General features: G+C 44.6%; 2 protein-coding genes across 8 annotated transcripts in view; both read left to right on the plus strand.

Annotated features, from left to right (window-relative positions):
- The first annotated feature begins 874 nt into the window (after positions 1-874).
- LOC311505384 (G patch domain-containing protein 2-like) lies at positions 875-24,520 on the plus strand. 2 transcript variants are annotated; one of them, XM_084568931.1, is made up of 10 exons: positions 875-1,263; positions 3,236-3,904; positions 9,406-9,467; positions 10,069-10,227; positions 10,518-10,597; positions 10,701-10,765; positions 10,850-10,889; positions 10,995-11,086; positions 15,404-15,489; positions 21,043-24,520. In XM_084568931.1, exons 2-10 carry the CDS (start codon positions 3,240-3,242, stop codon positions 21,165-21,167), a joined length of 1,374 nt encoding a protein of 457 aa, XP_084425057.1. In that variant the 5' UTR covers positions 875-1,263; positions 3,236-3,239; the 3' UTR covers positions 21,168-24,520. The 2 variants fall into 2 exon arrangements, with proteins under 2 accessions (XP_084425057.1, XP_084425058.1); XM_084568932.1 differs by having other exon boundaries at positions 1,251-1,389.
- esrrb (estrogen-related receptor beta) overlaps positions 21,263-24,635 on the plus strand; it is a 75,683-nt gene continuing 72,310 nt past the window's right edge. The window contains exon 1 of one of the 6 annotated variants that reach the window (XM_084568914.1): positions 21,263-21,403. The gene's annotated coding sequence lies outside the window, so the exon portion shown is untranslated. Of the gene's footprint in view, positions 21,404-23,337; positions 23,478-24,635 lie in introns of those variants that run through there. The other 5 variants (XM_084568913.1, XM_084568915.1, XM_084568907.1 and 2 more) reach the window with 5 other exon arrangements.

Here is a 24,635-nt window from a genome sequence, read left to right on the forward strand (position 1 = left end):
GGTGATTATCTTTCAGCTGGCTACAAGTTATTTAACCCTAACTGATGCAATGAGTAGCTTCTCATTTCTTAAACAACCACGTCGAAAAACGCATCCCGTGGTTGTGAAAAAGATGTTAGTCTGTTTGAGAAGAGTCAAATCATTTGCATCAAGCAGAGCAAACATCTAAGGAGATTGTAGAAACTACTAAAATTGGGTGAAGAACTGTCCAATGCATTATTAAAAACTGGAAGGATAGTGGGGAATCATCATCTTCGAGGAAGAAATGTGGTCGGAACAAAATCCTGATTGATCGTGATCAGCGATCACTTAAATGTTAATCAAATCAAAGAAAAACAACAGTAGAACTCAGGGCTTTGTTTAATAGTGAAAGTAAGAGCATTTCCACACGTACAATGTGAAGGGAACTCAAGGGATTGGGACTGAACAGCTGTGTAGCCTTAAGAAAACCACTAATCAGTGAGGCTAACCAGAAAAAAGGCTTCAGTTTGCTAGGGAGCATAAAGATTGGACTCTGGAGCAATGGAAGAAGGTCATGTGGTCTGATGAGTCCAGATTTACTCTGTTCCGGAGTGATGGGGGCATCAGGGTAAGAAGAGAGGCAGATGAAGTGATGCACCCATCATGCCTAAGCCTGTGGGGGCAGTGCTATGATCTGGGGTTGCTGCAGTTGGTCAGATCAAGGTTCAGCAACATTATGTGCCCATGGATTGGCCACCACAGAGTCCAGACCTTAACCCCATTGAGAATCTTTAGGATGCACTGGAGAAGGCTTTACGCAGTGGTCAGACTCTCCCATCATGAGTACAAGAGTTTTGTGAAAAATTAATGCAACACTGGATGGAAATAAATCTTGTGACATTGCAGAAGTTGGTGTCATCCAACATTTGATGACGCTGTCCAACTCTTTTAACCTGGTTGACTTAGAAGCTTCACACTGTTGAAGCTGTTATGTCCTCTGTGCTACAATGTGCAGGAAAACATATTTTTAAAACGACAATAACACAAGTGATTACATGCGTTATTGGTGTCTGTGCCACTGTGGGTAATGTAATGGCGATCAGTGATAAAGTTACTTGTGTTATCTGCCTCACAGCAGGCTGAATTTCGGCTCCTTATCTGCATGAACACTGTTCCTGCTGGTAGCTGCTCGTTTCGGAGGAGAGTCACTGAGGAGGAGTCACCTGATTGGCTGGAGCGCAGGGCGGAAGTGCGTCTGGCGTCCCAGCTGTGCTGAAAACAAAACAAGACAAGCAGCGACTGGTGAGTGTTCAAACACAGCGGACTCTCTGCCTGTTCTTCCTTCGCATCGCTGTAGCTTCTGTTCACACATCCGAGGGACTGTTTCTGTGTCTAAAGCTCGTGTCGCTGATGGTTAGCGGTGCATAGGTGTGTGTGTTTGTGTCCTTGCGCTGATCTCACGTGTGATCTGTTGTTATGTAACGCAGACTGCACAGAGCTTGCAGACACCTCCAGCTCGCCTCTGCTTGTTGTTTTGCTGCCCTGGTGCTGCACAGCTTCCCGGCCGCTTTCTGAGCCGGTGACAGAGATGCCGTGAATCGTTTTGTAGGTGCTGATGACTTGAAAAAACGCTCAAACAAGCAGTGATTTCTACACCGTGGCAATCAAATAAGGGGTCACAGCGTTGACGAGCCTTCCACGGTTTGATGCTGCTACACATAAAGGAAAAAATCAGCTAGGTGCTGTTAGTTTAAAGCTAATTCTGATGTGTGTGGTGGTGAGGTTTGCCATCACATCTTTTGATAGACTGGCTGAAGGGTATCTATTTTGAATATGATGATTACATCTATTAACCCCCTGATATAGGCTTTAATAGATTCTTTCTGGATTGATCATCAGCTATACAGAGACATAGGCATTTCACTCAATCCAATGCAAAGCAATGGGAATTATGCAGATCAGCCACAATATTAAAACCACGGACAGTAGAAGTAAATAACATTGACGATCTTGTGACAAAAATGTTCTCTTGGGGAACTTATGGACCTGACATTCATGTAGGTGTTACTTAGACATGTACCATCCAACTAGACCAGACCAGACACCCCCACCCCATAGCAATGACAGCAGCCATCCCCACCAGGATGCTTCCTAACACAGGCACAGGTTTAGGAACAACTCAAAGCATGAAAAACAGCACAAGGTGTTGACCTGGCCTCCAAATTCACTAGCTCCCAAACTGATCAAGTATCTGTGGGATGATCCACAGAGGCCCCTCCCCTCAACCTATAGGACCCAAAGGCCCCCCACTAACAACATCATGTTGCCAGACACCACAGGACACCGTCAGAAGGCCCATGTCCATTCTCTGATGAGTCACAACTGTTTTGGAGGCACAAGGGAGACCTACACAATAATAGGAAGGTGGTCATAATGTTATGCCTCATCGGTGTACATTCTTTCAGTCCACCACCAGTTCAAACACCTGTAAAGGTAGTTGTCTAAAGAGGCCTTACTTCATTGGATGTTATATTTTGCACACTATTTGCTCAGCTTGCCTCAACCATAACAGCTGGGTGTAAAAGCCTGACGCTGATCAATGTGGATAAAACGCCATTTTGGGTAACAGTGTCAATAAATATTTAATGGATTTCAACTGAGCTCCCGTAAACGGATAAAACGCTCACACCGCGTCTGTTGCTTTTTGGCTTTTCCAGTAGATTAAAAGCCTTAAAAGTTAAACTGACCCATCCGCTCATTGCCAAAATTCCTGCAAATCTATTATTTCCACAAGGTTGTCTGCCCGGATTATTTGTTCTTGTCTGTGTAACACGTCCAGAAATACTGAACGTGATGATGGACAAACTCCCCCTAATCATGATGTACATTATCACAGTGACGAACCCACGGACTCCACTCTTATTAAAGGAGGTCCAGTTCAGAAGTGTCAAGAAGACGCATACAAACTAGTTGCTGTGATCATAAATTCACTCAACAATACAGATTTTGCATTTCTAAAGAGAACATTTGAGGGGTTTCTTTCAAATAATGAGTTTTTGTAAATCCCCAATCTCATGATCGTCATAGGAGCTGCGTCCTAAGGCACTGGTTCCAAGTTTGAAGTCTGTTTTTGTCACTGTTGTTGTGTTTCACATAAACCACTGGACAAATTCACCCATCACACTATCATTGTCATTTACTATGATGTGCCATTATCCATATTGTTTTACTCTTTGTCACCACACTACTAATGTTTCCCCTTTGTGGTTTCCAGCACCATGATGGATGAGCTGGTGCAGGACCTGGTATCTGCACTGGAGCAGTCCTCAGAGCAGAGTAAGCTCGGGGAGCTCTGGGAGGAAATGGTCCTGAGTCCGCTGCAGCAACGCAGGCAGATCCGCCGCCGCAGAGGCCGCAGGCGCCTTCGTGAATCCTCCCTCTATCCGATGGAGCACAGGCGATGCTGGGTTGAGGCCTCAGAGTCCAGCTTGGACGAGGCCAAAGAGTTTAGGGAGAACTCCTCCTCCGCCGTCGCTGCCTCTGTGGCTAACTGCAGTGACTCTGACGACATGACTCCGACCAGCAACCGGTGGTCCTCGGTCATGAGAGGCCCCGCCAGGATGCGGCAGCCCTCGTGGCCGGAGTCTGACTCCTTCGCAGAGAATAACCCGGGGCGGCCTCTCAGGAGGCGGCGGAAGGTCAAACGTATGAGCTCTGACATAACTTTGAGGCTGCAGCAGAAGTTAAAGGTGTCCGGTGTGGATCGGAGACAGAAGCACAGGCCGACTAAGATGCAGCATCTGTCGGGATCGAAGAAGCGGGCTGGTGGTTGGATGAGAGCGGACAGGCAGGCTGAAGGAGCCAGGATGATGGGAAAAGAGTGCTGGAAGAGGAAGATGGCGAAGGAACACAGAGACACTGCAGACGAAAATATGTCTGAAGGGTAACGTTAAACCTAATCCTTCATTCTTGCATACAGTCATGACTATATAAGGCACTTATAAGGGTCATTATCTTTGGAAAAATAAGCATTTTCAGTTTTCAAAAGCCTACATTTAATTCCTAGTTGTGCAACAAGACAAATGTTAAACCTGCCATTGTTTAACTGAGAAAGGAGCTGAGAACTCCAAAAGCCCTTTTTACCCTTTAAATTGAAAGTTACCACGGCAGTTAAACCCATAACATAAAAGTCATGGGCATAACTACTATCAGACAGAAGCAATTAAACAAGGCGACATTTAAGATGATCTATACGGCCTGTCTTCATCGAGCCAGTTGTCAATATTCAGCATGTCCTCAGCTAAACTGAAAAAAAAAGGATCACAACCATGCCACTCTACTTTAAAGTATTGAGTTGACATTAAAAATGAATGATAGAGTCTCTTCATCCTCATCTCCTATAGCTGAAATGATCATCAGGGAGGGATCTTTGATAGTTATGCCTCCGGGCATCTGCCAGCTCATTATTTCCTTTCGAGAAATATTGTCACAAATAAATAAGTGACTTGGTGTGGTATTGATTTGTTTTGAAATGAATTCCTGTCTTGGGCTGGGTAATTAAAGCTGCGCCCGTCCCAGAGCCCCAGAGTGCACCGTCGTGTGTGCATTTTATTTAGCAAAACTAAATGTGTCTCCAAACTGCCGGCAGAGAGAGACATTATATTATTACAGCGATGCAAACATCACAGTGTAATTTGGAAACAGAATAATACAGCTGACAGTGAACAACTGTCCCTGTAGCTTAGTCCAAAATCACGTCCTAATGAATGTTGCCAAATGAGTATGTTTACTTTTGATACTACTTTGATGCTAAGTACGTTTGTGCTACAAATGTACTTTCATTTCGTGAAATTACCTTATAAATAAGACATCTTCCACTGTATAAAAGAGGTGGACTACTGTTTTGAAGTCTTATGTTTGGCCTTTGTGCTAAATTTAGTTTTCCTGGAGTCAGAAGTTACCATATTTGGACAATTATCGTGATACCCTAAAGCACACCCTGTTTTATCGTATATTATACATTATATTTGAGGAAGAGACCATCATCTAATTAGAAAAAACAGATGGCATTATGTCAGAATCATTTTTGTGTAAACATCAGTTCAGTTGAACACTAGTTGCAACCTCCAGGCCAGAAAAATGAAACAAACACGGAAGTGGTAACACCCCTGTTGTGTCACTGGCCACATTGAGGCTAACTTCAAAAAGGCGTCTTTCCACGGAAACCTCCATGTAAACATGTTTATAGCCTGATAGCAAGTTGGTGAGGGCAAGCTTTATGCAGTGATGGAGAGTAGCTTAGTCATACATGTCGTCTGACCATGTAGTGGAATGTGTTTACAACACCGTGGCTCTGATTGGTTGTTTTCTCTGTACTGGTTGAAATACGCCCCAAATGGTAAGGATTTAGTGTTGAACCTGCCATTGTTTAAGGCAACTGTGATTTTTTAAAATAAGTTAAATTATATCAAGGCTCAAAGTTAAATTAAATAAGGGTGGATTTCCTTGAGCTCGACGTCACGCACCCACCTCAGCTCTATGGACGCTCCACCTCTATGTTAATTGTTTAGCCGCTACTTGCAAGTAGTCGAGCTCTGGCAAGATGGCGGCGGCTTATGCCAGCCACATTGAGGTTCAAAACTACTAGAAAGTATTGTGCAGGCTATGTGGGCGTTAATATTTAATATTTGAGAGCACTGTGTGGGGCCTAGCTGTCAAAAATATAGCATTCAAATTCACTAGCAGATCGTGCAGTATAGGAAGTGATTTCAGACACAGCCCCTGACTCAGTAATTGTGTAAGTGCTGGTACATGCTCAAAGAATACTGTATCATTAAGACCTTTAGTCTTAAAGCAGTCAATTTGTATGACCTAAAAACCACACTACTAGCCTTAAACACCTTTACAGTCTCTCTATCCTACGTCTTTTTATATGAATACAGTTTAAAATAAATAATAACAAAATAAGTGAATAAATAGACAGATATGAGTGGAAGTGCTGATCATTTTACACAGTAACATCCAGTGTTTACAGCTACATACAGGTTTCTGATGTCCTCCTGAGCTTTTTCTCAGTGCTTCTCCTTTGCTGATCTCATTATCTGTTGATCGTATAAAATATGTGAGAAGGAGACGTTTGAGGCAACCCATAATGGGACAGAGAGAAGGCTTTACATCTTCTGGTTTAATTTGTGCTGACCTCCCCAGCCCCTAAACGGTACTTGTTTTCTTACTTTATGGAAAAATCAATAGCCGTTCTGACAGAAAACAGCTCCGGAGAAGAAATAAATGGGAGCACCGTGGCACGCTGTCAATCATTTCTCACTTACACAACGCCAACACCCTTGATTGCTGCTCAGTAGACTGCCACACTGTACCGAGGGCTGAACAATCGAATGGTTAAACCCTGGCGGAGGCAAAGGATATGAACAAATGGTGGCAGTGATGAGGGGTTTGACAGTGGCACAACAGCGATATTCATACTCTGAGAGTGTACGGTCCATTTGTTGTCAGACACAGATGCCGTTGTTAAAATGTCTTTTGAGCCGCTTGGATTTCTTCGGTCTCCGCTCATTCTGTTTTTCGCACAGTGTTGGGTCTGTTAAAATGTGCTTCTCCTCAAGGTCACTCCCCTCATGTGAATGCTGAGCTTCGCCTTCAGCCACCCAAGTGCAAGGGGAGCAGATGTTGGTAGCTCCAGTTGGGCTCCACATCCTTGATTAGACCTGGCCCAGCCTGCTGGCAGCGAGGCCACCTGGCACCCAGGCTGGCCCAGCAAGCAGGCCTCACCTGTGGGTAGTCGCTGTCCCGGGCTCGGCCTCCGTCTCCATCTGCTTCCGGTGACGTTGATTTCAACCAGCCGGGAAAGACAAAAGCCATTGTGCCTGCTTTTCTCACACCCTGCTTTATCATGCCGTAGTTTATATTTTGAAAACTCTATGTGAGGAGTTTTTCGTGAAGCAGTGCAGCGTTTGCCGAAGTTAATTTTCATAAATCTCTGAGACTAATCCAATTACTGCAGCTCAGGGAGGGTGGGATAACCTTATAATCAGACACCCATGGAAGAGGGCATGGATTTGGGTTGGGGCGGCTTGTTTGAAGAGCCCACAGATCCATTGTTATCAGCACTTTGCCCCCCTCCGACTCTGCCTCTTCTTTATTCCTGTGCAGAATGAGCCCAGGCTCAATAAATGGCGGCTTGCCTGTAATCTCTGTGCAAACTGGTCTGCCTCTCCCAGGAGCTGAGGATTATATCCTAATGATTAGTGCTCATCTGGATACTGTGTTTTGCTTCTCCTCTTTGGCTTGTATAGAGACAATGTGGTCATGTGGGTAGTCAAGTTTACCCTCAAACACTGGAATGCAGCTGGCGTTTTCGCCCTTGCTATTGTTTTACCTGAACATATAGTATTCATTCCAAAGAATCCACAATTATAATTTATCTTTTGACCATTAAGTTAGCGGATGCTTAGTGCAAAGATTTGCCCGCTGCATTCAGTGAGTCAACAACCAAGTTTGCCTAAAAAAGGTTTTGTCAGCTTTTCTCGACAAAGGTCACCGCTGGAGAAGGAAGAGGTGTTCCTTTTGGTCCCAAGAAAAATGGTGATCTCAATTATTCATTGCATTAATTAGGCAGCACTTAATGGAAACGGTCTCACATCGGCCCTGAGCTCCTCCGAGCGACATCACATTACACCTTTTAATACAGATAAATACTTAATGGGCATCTCTAATTAATTGTTTATACATGCAGTTCTCTTAAACTTTACACGAAATCCCTGCACTAAGAAGTACATTATTTTTTTTTTTACTTGAAAGTTGAACTCGTTATGATTGGTTCCTAATTTGTAACTATATTGTGCAATGAAGCATAAAACCACAATGGCCGGTGTTGTTCACCGTAGAGCCTGTGTTCTCTACTGATGTCGGAGTCCTGTGTGCTCCAGATGCCAGCTGACGCATCCAGACGTGGGGTACAGCTTAGGAGAGGCCCGGGGAGTCTGGGGAGATGGGTGTAGTGGTGGTATGCAGGGGGGGCGGGGTGGAGGGACGGGTCCGGGACCGCTCTGCTAGGCCAGACATCGTTCCCCAGAGAGGCCTGCTCCCTCTCACATCTGCTCCTCGTGGATGTTAGGGGAGAGGATGCAGGACCATCTGGCCAGGCGGCGCTGGATGGACGTTTCCCCGATCCTGCCGTCACTGACAGGCCTCGGCAATATGGCAAAGCACTGTATCAGCGCATATCTGACCCTCCAGCCTTCTCCTACGAGCAAGGTCAGCGATGATAAACAGGAAGCCGAGTGCAAGAGAGAATTAAGGTCCTTCACTTAAAATAAAAATAGCAGTTATTGGCTTTTTTGTGTTACAAAAAAACATGAAAACTTCTTGAGACTTTGTGTGTATTCCTACAGAAAAACAAAGTCTCAAAAGATTGTAATTTATTACTCAAACAGGAGTAAATAACGCATTTGCTGGGGACTAATACTAATATTTATTCCAGGAGGACATCCTATGTGGGAGTGAATAAGAAAATGGATAAAAGAAAATCACTCAAGTCACTCAGGATATGATGTGACTTGTCTTTTAAGATTCAAAAAAGTGCTTTAGCAAGTAGCAATACACTTATAAAGATATACTGTATGCAGCAATAGAGGAATTTATTATTTGCAGTGACATTTTGTTATACTTGCCCTGTCCTCACATAGACCCCCGTACCTCCCTTGACCTTGAGCTAGGGAGCGTTCCCAGTCCAAGGTGGCTGAGGTGTGAGAAAGGCAGAAACCCACAGCGATTTGGATGAGGGGGAGGGGCACATAGGGTGTGGAGGGAGTGTATCAGGGGTTGCCCGGGGGGTGCGGAGAGGGCCGAGCGGTCTGGGCAGCAAGCAGCGGCAGCCGACACAGCAGATGTCGGCCAGTTGTTGTGTGGAAGCGGCACGTCTGTGGGCCCGCTCTGCGTGTGGGGCACACCCAGAGGGAGGGGCGGGCAGGGGAATGTGTTTCGCTCTGCTGTCATCCTCCACAACGCAGGCCAGATTAGATTGGAGCTGACAGCGGAGGATATTCAATTAGATTGTTCATGTCACTCAGTGGCTTCGATCAGAGTCTCTCCCGATGCCTTTGTGTTTGCTATCGCGGCACGGGAGAACACAGCGCGCTCTGTCTTTTTGTGTCATTTCCATTTATGTCGACCTCTACCTCCGGTCTTCTTCATTATTCTTATTATTGAATGTTACATGTTAAATATTGACATTACAGGGCCATGTAGATTTTTGATTTGCATTGTTCGCTTTTCAGACGCTATAACGTTGTCTGACCTAAAGAACCCATCAGGTTCGAGATGACAAATCAAAATGGAGTTCTGCATGCTCAGATGTCACTGATATTAAAGGAGCAGGTCAGCGGGAGTCATTCACATGTGATGTTGTCTCTTTATTCTTTGCAGGGAAACCAGCAGCACATGCAGCAGTGACCCCGGCCTGTTCACCAACGACGAGGGAAGACAAGGTATTATATTTCTTGCATTAAACCCAGCAGGTAAACAAATTATCAGATTTTTGAGTGACTGCAGCCTTTTCTGTCGCGTAAAGAAAGACGACAAGTTGTCTGACGTGGACGGTACCCTGCTCGACTCCGAGGGAATGCTGGGGCTAGAGAGGGATGTTTGGATACAATGGGCTGGTTGCTGGGCACCCAGGCGACTCTAATAAGACGTTGTCATGTCGTGTTAATGAGCGCTGAAGCCTTTGCTAATCTCATTAGCCGTGGTGGGGCCAGGCGGCCTCTGATTTAACAGTTGTCACTACACCTTGACTGTGAGAGGCATGGTTCCTGTGTGTGCTTTGGTGAGTGACAGGTCTGAGAGGAGCGCACTGTCTGGGGACAAGACGGATGTTGTCTGGTGCTCTGCAGTTAAAGGAAATTTCAGCCCTTATTGACTCCAGTTGAAGCTCCTACGCTTTTAGGGCTGATTATAATGCACTGCGAAGAATGGCTCGTGCGGCATTGTACACACAGTTTTGTAGCCTCTGAGTCATTAGTTTAAAAGTCCAAAGCTGCAGCCGTGCCGTGCTAACTCATGCTGTATCTTCCCTGTCGCTGTGTGCAGGCGACGACGAGCAGAGTGACTGGTTCTTCGAGGGCGACTGTGGAGTCGGGACGGGCGTCGCCGGCCTGCTGCCCAGCTGGGAGGCCGACGGCCAGCTTTCGCTCGAGGAGAAACATTCCTCTCCCACCTTCCTGCAGCCCGCACGGCCATCTGAGAGAGGTTGTGGAGAATGATTTTACCTCTTAGATTTAATAGTATCTTTACAAATTACAGCCCTTATCCTGAAATCAATGTCTTGGCTTCTGTTATGCACCGAAGTTATCTCAGACATTCTTTAGCTTGTTTTAAAAACACTAAATGCCCTTACTCCTCATTTTGTAATGATCTTATTAGTGCAAACTGTTCCTTCGTCTGTTAAATGTGTTGTAGTACTACACAAAAGGTTTGCTGTGTTATATTTTTCCTGCTTCCTTTATACATACCCGTTCAAGTGTTCTCTGCCGTTTCAGGGTATCGTTCACGTCTCAAACGACTGCCGGGCTCTGCTGCCTGCTGCATCAGAAAGGATAGGAGACGGCTTCCCAGCAAGGTTAAAGAAAACTTTAATTTCCCTCTTCAGTAATCTTACAGCTGCTGGAAACAGTTATAGAGTTTGTGTTTCTCACTGCGTGTCTCTGATTTATGCTGAACAGGGCGACAGCGTGCCAGTGTTTGTAGAGCGACTGAGACACTTCTCCCAAGATCCTTACCAGAGAGAGTAAGCTGTTCTAGTTAAATCTCTTTTAAAAACAACAATTATTTAAAACTCTCCCGTTAAATCTACTTTATCATGTCCTTTTAGCTTTTGGCTGCCTTCTATGGGAAAACGAGACCGAAGCCAGGTGAGCTGCAATAACATTTCCCAAGATTTATTGTCTTTTTGGTCCCAGTTTGTTCAGATTCAGATGGTAAAACTGCTAAATGTTATTGATACTTTCAATTTCCAGTTGAACCCTTTGTGCCCATTACCAGTGTGTCCTATTGACATGGTGTCAGAGAGCCCCCGTCTCAGATGTTCCTCCTCAGTCTTCAGAAACAGGTAGTTGATGCCACATGTTAGCTGCCTCTCAAGGACCTAGCGGTGCAGTCTTCCTCAATCGGAGCTCAATATATTGATGGACAGGTCTATGGCCAGCTCGCTGAAATGAATGGGCCACAGAGCATAGGCCAGGGGTAACTAGACTAATCTTCGTTAAGGTGATACCTCAGAGATTTTGTTTGTGTTCGCGTGGGCAGATATATTCGGTGGGTCATTTCAAACCTCCTCCTTTGTCATTAAAATGAGATTGACCTGTGTTTCCTATTAGCCTTATTGTGCTGTGTAAATCAGTGTATTTAAGGTGCATTTAAAAGCTGCAATAGTCATATTGCAAGTACACTAGAGGGAGATTTAATCTTCACTTGATACTTGATGTATACTCGTAGATACACAGATATTTTAAATACTTTCTTTAACCAGTAACTGCCAGCTTTAATATGAGTGTATTCCCGTCCAAATTGGAGGAAACGGTGCAAGTATTAGAACCATATTTATACACAGACAACAGTCAAATTAAATCTGAGAGTCTGCCCTTTAAGCTCATGTACATTATACAACTGTAACTATAGTATGTTTTGCTTAACAACTGTGTACACACATATATGGACCTAACTGTGTATTCTGTTCATTTTATTTGCAAAAAGAGAAATGCGGGGTTTTCTATAACAAACTGTTTTAAAACTTAGAGTGATTTACTGGAAGTGGTGGTAATTTGTAAAAAGCAGACCCTTAACAGATTTGACGTCTGCAGCAGACTTCTGAGTCGGTTCAAAATCTTGTTAGCGCGCAGTTTTCATAAAATATGTTTAAAAAGTAAATGTAAAAGTGAGAACAAATCATAACTTTGAATGCCAGTCTTAGCCTAAAGTTTGAGCCCAACTGAATACCAAGCTGCAGAAGACTTGGATGCAGGTGTTGCACTTCAATCCGCTAGTTTTCAAGGTTACTGTTCACAAATGAACTGTTGAGATAGTTGTTATGCAGATTCATATCCTGGCATTTCTGGGACTGCACAAAAATATATTTAAAAAACAAAACAAAAAAGTATTTATCCATAAGATGTTTGTCAAAGCGTTGCATCGCTCCCAGTCATCCCAGGAACCGTTGGATCTGCATGGGGGGACTGTTGAGAAGCCGGGCAGCTCCCGTGGCCTCGAGACTGTGGGACTCCACGTTGTGTTGTTTCCACTCGGCCTATTTATGGTGCATTCTTAATTTTGTTTCACACACCCTCCTTTTCCCTCCGTCTCTCTCTTGGGTTATTTCACAGAGCGCTCCAGCGCTCCTTGATGAGGGGCAAAAACACGACTGCTATGAAAAGCCCCCGACTTCTTAGGGCTTTCTTTTCTAAACTGGCCCTTTCTTCTCCACCTGAAAGGTTCCTTCAGATTCCAGTTTAAGGCATTGTGAATACTAATTTCTCTCTATTAAAAAGCCCTCATATCCCTGCCATGCTCTCATTTGAATGGCAGACTCAGGGGAGACCTCTTAATTCCTTTATAGTGAGATTCAAGACCCTTCACTTCAAAAAGTATAAATCATACTCCCAAATGAATGAGGGAGAGAGGGGGGATTGACGAGTGGGGCTTCTGATGTGTCCCGTTGGACGGCACGAGCTGAATCTATCTCCCCAAGCTGCTCAAATCCACTCTCCAGTGAGAGGGCTGCTTTGTCCTCGCGACCCAGCTCGGCACACGTGGCACCCACTCGGCTCCTCCAACTCCAAAACACGCTCGCATGCAAACAGTTTGAAATATTGTTTGCCACGCTAACATACCTGCTCTCGACAAACTCTAAATTTCTTTTCAAAAGCTGTTCTGGCTTGATCGATTTCTAGCGCCGAGCCCCCGTACATGTGACTTTTCTTTGTTTCCAAACACCCTTGAGAAAAAAAATAAGTGTTTTCTCTGTGGGAGTAAGCATTAATCTTGTATCGCTGAGATGATATTAATATAAACTTTCATCTCTGGTTTGATGCAAGTCGACGCACGCGTGTTTGAAATTAAGTGATAAAGTTGCCGCTCATCCTTGTATCTGCGCGCGGATTGGGCGCAGTGCTCGGTGGGATTTGGCCGTAATGCTCGGGGGGCGGCCGACGGCCACGTTAAAATGCACAACCGCCTCCCACCTGAGCCGGGCGGCAGCAGCAGCTTTTATCTATTGACTTATTTATTTCTAAATGACACTTGCGCCGCGAGATAAATCATAGTCTTACGCCACTCCCTTCCCAGTTTTCATTTTAATTGTGAGATCACGGTGTCAGCAGTTAATATATTGGTGTGAGTGGCCTATTGATTATTGATTTGGAGCTATTGATTATGCTCCCTGGAGACTCTAATCCTTTCTGATTCATTTGAATACCTCTATTAATCTTGAGATCCTGCTCACACCTGAAGCGCCATGTAACCTAATGAAAATAGATGGCCGTTTTGTAGCTGCACGCTCCTCACTCCTCTTTTGATTTATTATTTTTAATTGATATATTTGGTTTTGGATGTGGGCGCCAAAATTACAATTGACCCCGTGTCACTGCTGTTTTTCCCTGCACCCTAAGGGACTGCGTTGTGTTTAAAAGTGTCTCGTATGACCTGAAAAATCTATCTTGGGCACTTTTTCCTCAGTGTCCTTGTGTCTTTGATAGAATTTACTTGTTGTTGGCCGTCTCCATTATTTTTTCAGTGCTCATTGCCTCTAAGTCAATCTCTGTTTTCTCATCACCGTTTCAGTAAACATCTGTCAGGCTGTTAAAACTGATGAAGTAACAGATGTTAAATAATAATAGTGTTATACATTTTCTACCAGTTCTTTCAGTTTTACTCACAGAGTCGTGTAACGTTTTTATTTCTCTTGGTTTCTGCTGATGAATGGTCGTGTTTTGCTTTGGTTAATGAGCCATTGATGGTATTCTCATGTTTGATTAGGATTGCGCTGAGTGCCTCAGTGGGCTCCTGACGGCCCCGGAGTGGCTCTGCCTCTGAGCGCCCCGTGGCAGGGGAGGGCCCTCGCTTCCCTCCAGGCTGCAGGAGGGCCCCTGGCGTGTCTCGGCCCCGGTGTAATGAGGGAAGAGATGGAGGGATGGACCTCCACACATTAAGACCAAATGCATCAGGGTATTACTTTTAATACCGCAGGCGTGCCTCGTGAAATAATGCGACGTTTAAACGCGGATCGATTTTGGAATTAAAAAGTTAGTTTGCAAAGATTTACTGTGGGGAGTTCAATGCCTGAGCTCTTTATCAGGGGCGCAAATGGCTGGTTATGTGCTGTCCGACAGAGGTACGATTGAGGGATCGATAGGCGCGTGATTTACTAACTGGAGTACAGGTAATCAATAAGTATAAAAGTAAATGAAATATGCATTACTGGGATTTTATTAGAGGGGGGTAGCGGCGAGAGAATAACGGTCAGGCCATTTATTTTTATATCTATTGATTATACAACATAGAGACTTCGCTCAAAGCGTGCCGCGCACAGCTCTCAACGCCCAGCGCCTGCACACCCGTCATGTGATTTATGGGTGTTGAGGTCATGGAACAGGCTGCCAGTTAAAAGGCTGGCCTGACGGGACCCTCTTGTAGCATGTGTCTGTTAGGGTTGTGAGCTTTATGTAGCCTGCAGTCTGAGATGACTAGATCGGGTTAACAAGGAGCTTTCTTCGGCACGGTTCTCTGTTGTTAAGCAGTCTGTCATGATTGCATTTTTATTGGCATTTTTGTATCTTTCCTTAACTGTTCTCCAGGATGCAGTCTAGTTGAAAGAAGAAGCAGCATAATGCCACAACTTAGCTTAGATATTTTAGCCTTATAGAAGCTCGCTCACATGCTCCTACCCCCGTCTCTCTTCTCTCTGTTCCCTTTCACACAAACATACACTCTATGCTGATCACATCAGCCTCCCCCAGTGATGGAACAGACCTTGACCTTAACTTTACATCTCAGAAGTCAGGGCTATTAAACTCACGTGGGGGGGACGGCTTTTCCTATTTCAGGGCTCCTGACATATGACACACAGGAGGCATAGAGCAGGTGTAATTTGTTTATGTGAACTCTGCAATGACTCAGGCAGCGTCTCCCCACGCTGGATGTTCTCTCCGCTGAAAATATGCATTAATGAAGAAAAATTAATACACGGCAAAAAAAAAAAAAACGCCGTGGCTGAGCGTAAGATGCAGTGTTTGCAAATGTGCAGCGCTTGCGTTTATCGACTTTCCAGAAATTATAAAATTTCTGCATGTCTGCACCGTGTGTGTGTGTATGCGTTGCGGGCGGGAGAAGCGTCGTCATGTACCGTGAGTCTCTCTGTCTGTGTCTCCCCCAGGCAGACTAACGTCACTCCAGGACTGTTGTGTAGAGGAGACGACAGGACGAGGAGGGAAGCGGGAGCTGTATCCATCACAACATCAGGTATCCACACGTTTGCGCCGGTTTAGAGTTTTACACATCTCAAAGATAGAGCTGCAAGGATCATGATCTAATGCGTGCAAACTTCATAGCTTTGGGTTTTAGACACTTGAGAGATCCCAGATGATGAACCCTGATGGTTGTGGTGATAGCCCAGACCTTTCCACCACCACCAGCAGGAAGCTTGCATCTGGGTTTTAGTGAAATAGCTCAACAACTTGCAAAAAAATGGCAAATATGGGGATCATTTTGGTGATTACAGTTCAATTTAACGCCCTCATCAGATCTAAAATTGAAATTATATTAAAAATAGAAAACCAAGACGGATGAACATGAACAACTTGCATCAGCATCATCTGTTAAATCACAGAGCCCATGGTAGCTTACGTTTTTCAGGCTAATTTTGAGATGGCAAGTATTTGGTTGAGTCAACAGAGCTAAGGGTTAACAGAGGGACGTGTCAGACCTGGTAGCTGTGTTGTATTTGGAGTTTTCTGCCTAAAAAAGAGAAGTGTGATGTGGAGTTGGCCCTATTGGAGGAGGCACCGAGCTGTTGTGTGTGTTTAGACCAGTGGAGCTGCCGTTTTTCATTAGACTGATGGCTCGGGGCCTTGTGTCTTTGCCGGATTGAAATCTGAATTGGTTTGTCCACCTTTTTCTCCCGCGTCCGCTCTCCGCCGCTCCGCTCCTGCAGCTGCTGTTTGTCATTTAAATAACAAATGCTGGTGGTTCCCTGATTTAGTGAGGGGTGCAGGCCTCTGATGTATATTAATATTGCTGCACAGTGCACTGTACCGGGGTCCATCACTCATTTGGATAAAAGAGGTGGAATTTAAAAACAGCCAATGCTTTACTCGGATACAGATTGCATCCATTTATTGCACTGAGTGATGGAACGGCCGGCAGCTCTGTCCTTCACCTCCCCATCGCTGAACCACTTCCCATAAAAGTAAAGAAGGATTCACCTCTGGCCCCTGAGGGCCCCTCATATTCAACACGCGGAACAAGGGGCATCCCTCAGTTTGTCGACAGTGAACAGTGTTCTGCTGAAAAGTGTGAGTGGGCATTGTTTTTAAATCTTAAAAACTGATTTATTCATCTCCCACAATTTTTTTTTTTCCTGTAATCTGCAAAAAACTACAGGTACGCTCATGCCGCAGTTCTGAATAAATGTATTTTAATGTTTTACTTCAAGTGGATATACTATTATGTACCGTCTGCTTTTTAAATGATGGATAGAAGGAGAGTCCCTGATTGGCACATCCCCCCTCAGCCGTGTTCAGAGTGTTTTCCTGCTTCTTGAGTCTAGTGCCCCCTGTCCACCGTGATTTATCATGCATCCCATGTCGTCCAATGTCAGTTTCTGCAGCTGCAACTGCTCTGTATAAATCTTTACTTTGGCAGCCTGCTGCACCATGTCTCTCCTCAGTAATCTCACCACCGCCAGGAGATGCACATTCACCCTGACAAGCTCTCACACTTCTCTGTGTAAAAATTTTGGTTTGCTGCCATTCTGACATAAACGCGCACAGAGACAAAATCAGACTCAGTGATTTACTGAGTGGAGTCCTGGTAAACATCTTGTTTGCATGGAAAGATTGTTTACCGCATTCAGCGGGAAGAGCAGCGTGGCTCCTCGTGTGGCTCTTAGTGAACACGACAGCTGAGTCTTTGAGTTAGCCAGAGGAAGTGGATTGTTGTATGTGTTAGTGGTTGATTTGAAACTCTGTAATCAGGAGTGAAAATGGTCTGCGGCGGAAGGTATCCTCCGGGGCTCTATGGGGAATTACTGAGGCGGTACCCAGCTGTTGCTTTGTCTTCTTCCTTTACCCTTTTAGCACCTCCACGGCAGTGCTGGAGCTGGTTGTGAAAAGGAAAAAAACACAACAACTTATCAGGCCAGGTATCTGTTTGGATTAGATGACCACTCCATTTCTCAGCCTTAAATTGGCCATTTTCTACCTTTGTCACCGGCATCAATCCAGAAATCCAGCTCGGTCTAACAGGTCCGTACTAGATTTGGAACAAAACCAGCCATCTTCCTGTTTTCACGTTATCGAATATTAATAAAATTGAAGTAACTTGTCCACAGTTCGGACAATTCCCAAGAAAACTACAACACATTTGTATTGTAGTTTTCTAGTTGATTGTAAAATTTTGCATTTTGTACACAATTTGGGGAATTATTTGTGGGTCAGAGATGAATCAGTAAGTGTAAAGATCTTAATGGATTTTAATAGCCATGGCTGGTCTCTCACACAGACTAATTAATTATTTCAGTTTTACTCCTCCCCTGCTGTCTCCTATAATGCCCTTCATCTTTATCGTGTTAGTAGGGAAATGGTATGTTAAATGCTAGATTTCAGAAAGAGTTCGGAGAAAATAAGCAACGCCGAAGCTAGTTTAACCTCGTCAGATTCTTCGTTATCTTTACCACTACATGCGGGTGCCCACGTGGAGGCCAGCGCCACGGTCAGCTCCGCCGCCTCTCCTCTCCCCTCTGTCTTCATGTGTCTCGTTGCCTGAGCAAGACGGCTGCGTGACAGATCACCTGCGTCGGAGGCCTGCCGTGTTCCTGCCCGGCGGTCCGGCCCCCTCTCATTAATGCCCAGGCTGGCGCGAGGGCCGTATGGCAGCACAAGACAAATAACGCTACCACTCAGCCATCACTTCTGCTGACAGAAATGCAGCCCACCGCACTATTTCGCCCTCTCCGGCTCCACTCCACACCCTGCTCTTGTCCTTCAAAAACCTCCCCTCCGTCTCCACCTGCACCTGCCTGCCTGCCTGCGCTGCTCCACCAAACTTTCGCGGCGGGCTTTTGCTGCTGCTGGAGGCTCAGTGCTGAAACGCGCTCAGGTTGATGTGCTCTAACCCGCAGCCTTTTAAAGCACTCTAATTGTTCTGTGTTTGGTTTCCTTTTTTTTTGTGCAGGCAGATTTGTTTTTAGCAGCTTTGTGTGTCAGGTACTTCTTGACTCGCTTGTGTGCAAACCGTCTCTCCGGGAGGTCTGATTTGAATGTCCTATTTTTTCACTCGTGAAAAGAGCGGTGTGTGTGTGTGTGTGTGTGTACATGAGAGAGAGGGAGAGCGAGCAGGCGAGAGAGAGAAACACAAAGGCTAATCATTAAAGAGCTATTCAGCCCTGTTCATTTAAGTGTGGGAATCAGCAGGCCCATTACTGTCAATGTGTAATTAGCTGATTAATAAACAGGGGGAAGGGGAGTGCTCCAGGAAGGCCTGTAATGATTGTTTTTAGAGAGCATCACATGAGAGCTTATTAAGATGGTAAGATGGTTCCATTCAACTCCCCATTATCACCCACAATAAATGTATGTACTGTAATTCTCCCATTGACAGAAAACCTTTCCATTGTCCTGTCTTTATTGACCTTCATGTAAAACCAGTTGGGGCGAAGGCTCTGGCAGCTTTTGTTTAAGCTTCGAATCATTTTTCAATCATGGTGTAAGAACATTAATATAGAAAGATTGTGTGTTTCAATGTGGTAGATTATATTTCTATATTGGTTGTTCTATATGAATAGTATGTTATTTACCTAGAACCTAATCTCAATACATATATCTAAACATGAATATTGCAGGGGCAAGATTTTGGCAGTGGAAGCTTTCTGGTTTCGTTTTGTGAGTGGTATTGACCCGTCACATCTGAGCAGGCTTTAGTTGCATGCAGGTAAACAGTAGCGTTGGTCATTCAAATACCTTAAACAAAGCAGTTCAAGTGGTTTCAAACCGTTAACTGAGCGTAAACTGTCTGGTCGAGGGCACGATCTCTCCACTTCATCTCCATTCCCTCGTCTGAGGTTGCTAGTCCGACTGTTAACAATGAGCAGTTCACCGAACAGGAAGTCTCGGCTCGGATGTCCATGATCTATTATCAAGATATTATTTACGCCTGAATTTTCAAAACATCGGCCGCTTCCCCCAGGAGCTAAGTCATCGGGTGGCTTCCTGTGATTATCAGACCAGCTTTTGAACCTTTTCTAATGATTGCTTTACCAATTAAAAAGGTATCGGTAAACCACAGTGGCTTGTGACATCAAACAGATAAGTCTAACGGCTAAAACCCTCATATGGTTTCATTTAAATATACATGTCTGAGCACAAAGGTTTTAAATTAGCCAATGTTTTGCAAAAAAAAAAAGAAAAAAAAAGCAAATGTTAGAGAAATGTATATATACAGTGGATTAGACTGGACTAAAAGGCTTATATAAAGAAGCTAAAGCTAGCCTCCCCTCCTCTTGCAGCTACAGGAGTAATTGCTCATTATGCTCTGATGCAAGTATTTGCAATCTAATAATGTCACACGTAATAATATGCCAGTACCAGGGGACCTTTTTCTACTTCTACTTTTGATACTTCTGTAAATTTGCTTCATTAAACTTGGAATTTTAATGACTTACGACTAATCTGTAATTGAGTATTCCTTCCTTAAAATATAAGATCCGAGTGCTTCGTCTGCACAGTGCAGTAAGCTAAATAAGAAAACTATAAACCACAGCAACAGTTAGTTATCATTCCCCCAAGACAGATCAGTTATCTCACAGTGATTATGACCTTGACTTAGGATCTGAGTTGGTATCTGGTACGCCTCGTGCATGTTAACACAAGCTAAATGTTCCCTGCTGTTTCTTTGTATCTGTCAAATATGAAATCCACTGAATTTTGATCAAGTCCTTCGACTATGTTTAACCCAAGTGTTTGGGCAGAACCTCAGCAACGGTTAGTCATCATTCCCTCAAGAAATATTAATCAATTATCTTGCCCGCCGGATCAGTTTGGGGAAGAAGTCATCTGGAAAGAGGCACAAGCAGATATAAGGCGAACGAGCAATAGCACATGCCAGTGAATGCTGTAATGCCTAATCCTTTGAGACAGCCCAGAGCCACAATGTCACTTCTAGTTCCCTTGTCCTCTGCTGTGGGACTGCCTGGCAAATGTCTTGTGTGACCGCCGCTAACTTTTTGGGGGGAGATCAGGAGAGATTTATTTATCAGAGTGAAGTAGGAAAAGCAGGAAAGCATGTTAGGGAGCGCAATTGTTTTAGAGTTCCTCTGTCTTCTGGGAAAATTGGCCCCGGTTCTCTTTCAGATATTTCTCTTCACTCGCAGAGACAAAAAGCTTTAAAGGTGAGTGAGATCAAGAGAAAAGAGGATCTTTAAAGGAGGCGGTAGTCAGTGAGATGTGAAATGTGATGAATGGAGTTAAAAACACAGCTTCTTACACAGCATAACCCGGAGAGTGGGGGGGGGGAGTTAAGCCATAAGAGCAGCACAGATTGGCCTTTTAATAACCATGTCCACAAGTCATATGGGGCCAAATTGGATTTGGCTCACATGACCAAAACCTCATTAATATTTAACCTATTAGAGCAGGATTGCTTCAAAGTTTTATTTCAATGTACCTAAAGCAGCAAGCGATCCATGAGTCGTGCGCTAAATTTAATTTTCGTTTCAAGGAAAAAAAGTGATCTTTTTGTTTGCCCCCAGTGTTGTGTTACATGCCCAGAATATGATATGTGCTTTCTTTTTCTCTGCAGCTAGCAGCCCATTTCATATGGATCACCAGAGAGAAGAGCCACAAGGAGCCAGCAACACCTCAACCCCAGAGGACGTGGGACCAAGTGCACCTGTTTCACAGTCCCCCTACTTCTGCTCAGCCTGAGAGTTTGTCTTTACTCCAGAGGGGCCGTGAGGACACCTGAATGGGGCTTGACGATTACACCCAAGTCTGGCAGAAAGTGACAAAAAAAAAAAAAGAAAAAAAGCGCTATCGTGCCATTTAATGAAAAGGCTTGAACTCTTCTTGCTGCACAAACTTTAAGACAAAGAAAAAAAAAACTACAAAGCACATCATTACTCTTCAAATCAGCATGTTACTGCTACATCCAGCCCTTCCAGGTAGTATATTAAGCATGACAAATGTTAATGCAATCAAGCCTTGTTAAGCCCTCCGCCATGTCCTCAAGGAAGAAGGCAGCTTCAAGAGGCTCCTCGTTTGACTCTAGACTTGACGGCTCCTCCTGTTGCCACACAGAGTCTCCAGGCCACCTGCCACCACACAATCCAACAATTACGTCCACTCTAGTAGCGCAGCATTTGTCAGCAGGAACACTGGGAGGGTGGTCAGGTGAGGCCGCGTGGCCAGGGGGGAGTCTGCTCCACTTTAGGGCCGCCAACAATGGCTTTGCGGCAGCACGTAGCGAGCTCTGAGACGGGAGAGCATCACAATGTTTAGCTACCACATGCTGCTAAAGGGTTCAGAGAGGCGACCACCGGTAGAGAGCCACACAAAGTACAGGCCTCCTATTAGCATGGATTTGAAAAGCTACAGTCGGTACAAAGGTGCTCATTAGCACAACACAGAGGGAGAGTCGTCGCGGTCCTCCGAGGGCCGCCTCTGTTCTCTCCAGGTTACCTTCTATATTCAAATTTCCCCAAACGCATTTAAAGTTCAAGGCCGGCTGAAAATCTGTTTGAACAGCCTGTTTTCCAGCGGCGCCCGATGAGTTGCTTTCGGAGCCGCGCGGAAAAGTGGATGGAGGCCAGCTGAGAGGAGTTGGAGGAGCTCTAGGAGACGGGACGGGAGAGTCATACACAGTATTTTCACCTACCCTTGGGGTATACATTTCCCCGGCTCCCTCAGCATCAGATGCATTAAAGATCAATGGCAGCACACAGTGAGATCAAACACAACAGTTGGAGCCGAGCTGGTAAACGAGTATTCTCGGAAAAAACGCATCCATATAGTAATGTACATTCAGCTTGACTTGAACCGTGTAGGTGATGGCGGTTGTAGTCTGTAAAAAGAACCAACACATACACCTGCATACAACCTTTTTACAAGGAAAAGTTTTCTTACAATTTAAGGTATCCAAAAGTAACAAGTATGCACTTTCTATAATGATCGCAGGATATCTTTTTAGTGAAATGAAGTGCACATAATCATCAGCATTTCTTTGCAGACACTTTAAAGCCTTATTTAAGAGAAGAATCGCATTTAATAGAATGAGATTTGCCAATTAACGTGAGTTATATGTCTGCAATAATCCGTCTCAGAAGGCTTTATGTGATCATGTTGGAGAGGGATGACATTTATAAATGCTGTGTGTGCACACCAGTCTAAATGGATGCCTCACACAAGACATCCTGCCACAGAAATCAGTCAAAGTGTTGAGGCGGAGAGCCGCCCACCCCCCTGACTGCTGCTCCTCCTCCTCCGCTGCCTCCTCCTGCAGCTTGACCAGAGTGTTCAGACCAACCGTAGGCTCTTCCCACTCCCGAGAATCTACATCTGATTAACAGGAATTACACAGTTTGTGGCTCATAATTAGAAAAAAAAAAAAAAAGCTTTTGATGATTACGCTGATTGGTTTTTCAAGGCCCTGATCTGGTTGACAAGTATTGACTGTGCAGTGTTTTAAGAAGAGCTCTGCGCTGTTTCCTTATCCGACAGTCTGTGTTGCGGTGCCAGGGCCTTGACAGCGGAGGAAGATGCATCAGTTCAGATTGAGTTCCATTAGAAGCAGGAGAGGAATACCTCACCTGCCACCTCGGTAATTAGCAGCCACCGTAATGACATCTCATCCAGACCTTATGCCCCAAAATGAATTTCCAATGGCTAGGAAATGGGGGGGAACAGCATCCGTGCAGCCAGTCAATTGTCCTGTTACAGTTAAGGAATCCAGCGGGCTGGTACCGCTCATATTTCATCCCAGGTAAAGATTACCTGTCAGGCCCATGGGAGATGTATTGATCTGTTTTCCTTTTTCCGCCAGCAATCACCTGACAAAGGCACCTAGGAGGCGAGTGAATGAGTGATGCCTGGTCTGTCTGCTCCAGCGCGGTGGCTCCTAGTAGTGTCCACCGGTGGGTGGAGAGGTGATGAGGAAGAGGAGAGATAATGCAGTCATGAACTCTGTTTGAACCTCCTCCGTATGCATGCGGGGCAGCCCCTTTGAGCCCCGGGTCACAGGTCAGTGAGGAATTTGAGGAATTTGCATTTTTCTTTTTTTTTTTTGGGCCCTTTTCTCGTCGGTGGCATTTGCTCTTGCTTTGTAGTGTGCACTGATGTTAGAAACACATGCAAAAGAGGTCCTCTTGTTCCTGCTGACAAATGCATGTTGCGAGACACCGTAGTTCAACTCACTTTGGATTTCAAAGGTGATCCGGTTGGCAGTGAAATCCAACTTTGAGTGGCCTCATGTTTCCCTTCTGCTCTCACTGTGGCAACCGTCCTATCAGTGTGTTTTACATTTATGTTTTCTTGGCAGCTAAAAGTATTTATATATTTGCCTTGTTCAGTGGAATGTCAGATATTACCCATGGCGGCGTACATTTAAAGTGATTGCACTGTATAAAATGTGTAGTATTTATGATGTGATAATTATAGACCCATTAATTGAGGATTTAAGTCCCGAGGACATTTAATTCAATTTCGTGATAGATAGTACAGTAGATATGCCTCTCTAATTTTTTACTATCATGCTTTTTTAATTTTCATTTACAGGGATTTAAATATATCTTGCTCATATCAGGGCTCCAAGGCAGCTATCCACATTTGATACATAGTACAAATAGCATCTTATCGCTGAGGCTGTTATCTTTATGTTTAATAGCAGTGGAGGCATGCCTAATTGCTTTGCAAAATGATCTAAAGAGGATTACCCCTTCCTTAGAAAGCCTGCGCCATGTCACTAGATGTTAGAGAGACATCACAATGGTGGAATTCAATCAAACCTGCAGTGCGGCGTTTATGCAGTAGGATCATCGTCTAGCGTTAAGTCGAAATAAATTCCAGGAACAGGAAGGATACTTCGCTGTTCAATAAACTCTAGTCATTGGTGTGTTTTAAAAGTGCTAAAAGTGTTTTTTTGTTTTTGTTTTTAAAAAATGCCTTGACTTCATGTGATGTTATATTTATTCCTCCATGTCATGAGTGTTAGTAGGAACAAAAGACAGGAGCATCGATTCATTTTTAAAGACTGAATTTGTGTGCAATAAATGAGCTTCAGTGTTCATGACTGTGTGGAATGTTTATGTGAAGACATTTCATATTTTCGGACTCACACGTATAAATTCTGACAGACGGTGTGAGAGGAAGCCATTCAGTTAAAATTAAATTAATCACCGG

The sequence above is a fragment of the Chelon labrosus genome (genome assembly GCF_963514085.1).
Source record: "Chelon labrosus genome assembly, chromosome: 20".
Classification (NCBI taxonomy): domain Eukaryota; kingdom Metazoa; phylum Chordata; class Actinopteri; order Mugiliformes; family Mugilidae; genus Chelon; species Chelon labrosus.

What these genes read in the sequence shown, in the direction of transcription:
- LOC311505384 (XM_084568931.1), top strand. Translation starts at nt 3,240, where the DNA reads ATGATGGATGAGCTGGTGCAGGACCTGGTATCTGCACTGGAGCAGTCC. An exon ending in GGAGACGGCTTCCCAGCAAG is followed by an intron (nt 10,598 to 10,700) that starts GTTAAAGAAAAC and finishes TATGCTGAACAG; the next exon opens with GGCGACAGCGTGCCAGTGTT. An exon ending in TCCTCAGTCTTCAGAAACAG is followed by an intron (nt 11,087 to 15,403) that starts GTAGTTGATGCC and finishes TGTCTCCCCCAG; the next exon opens with GCAGACTAACGTCACTCCAG.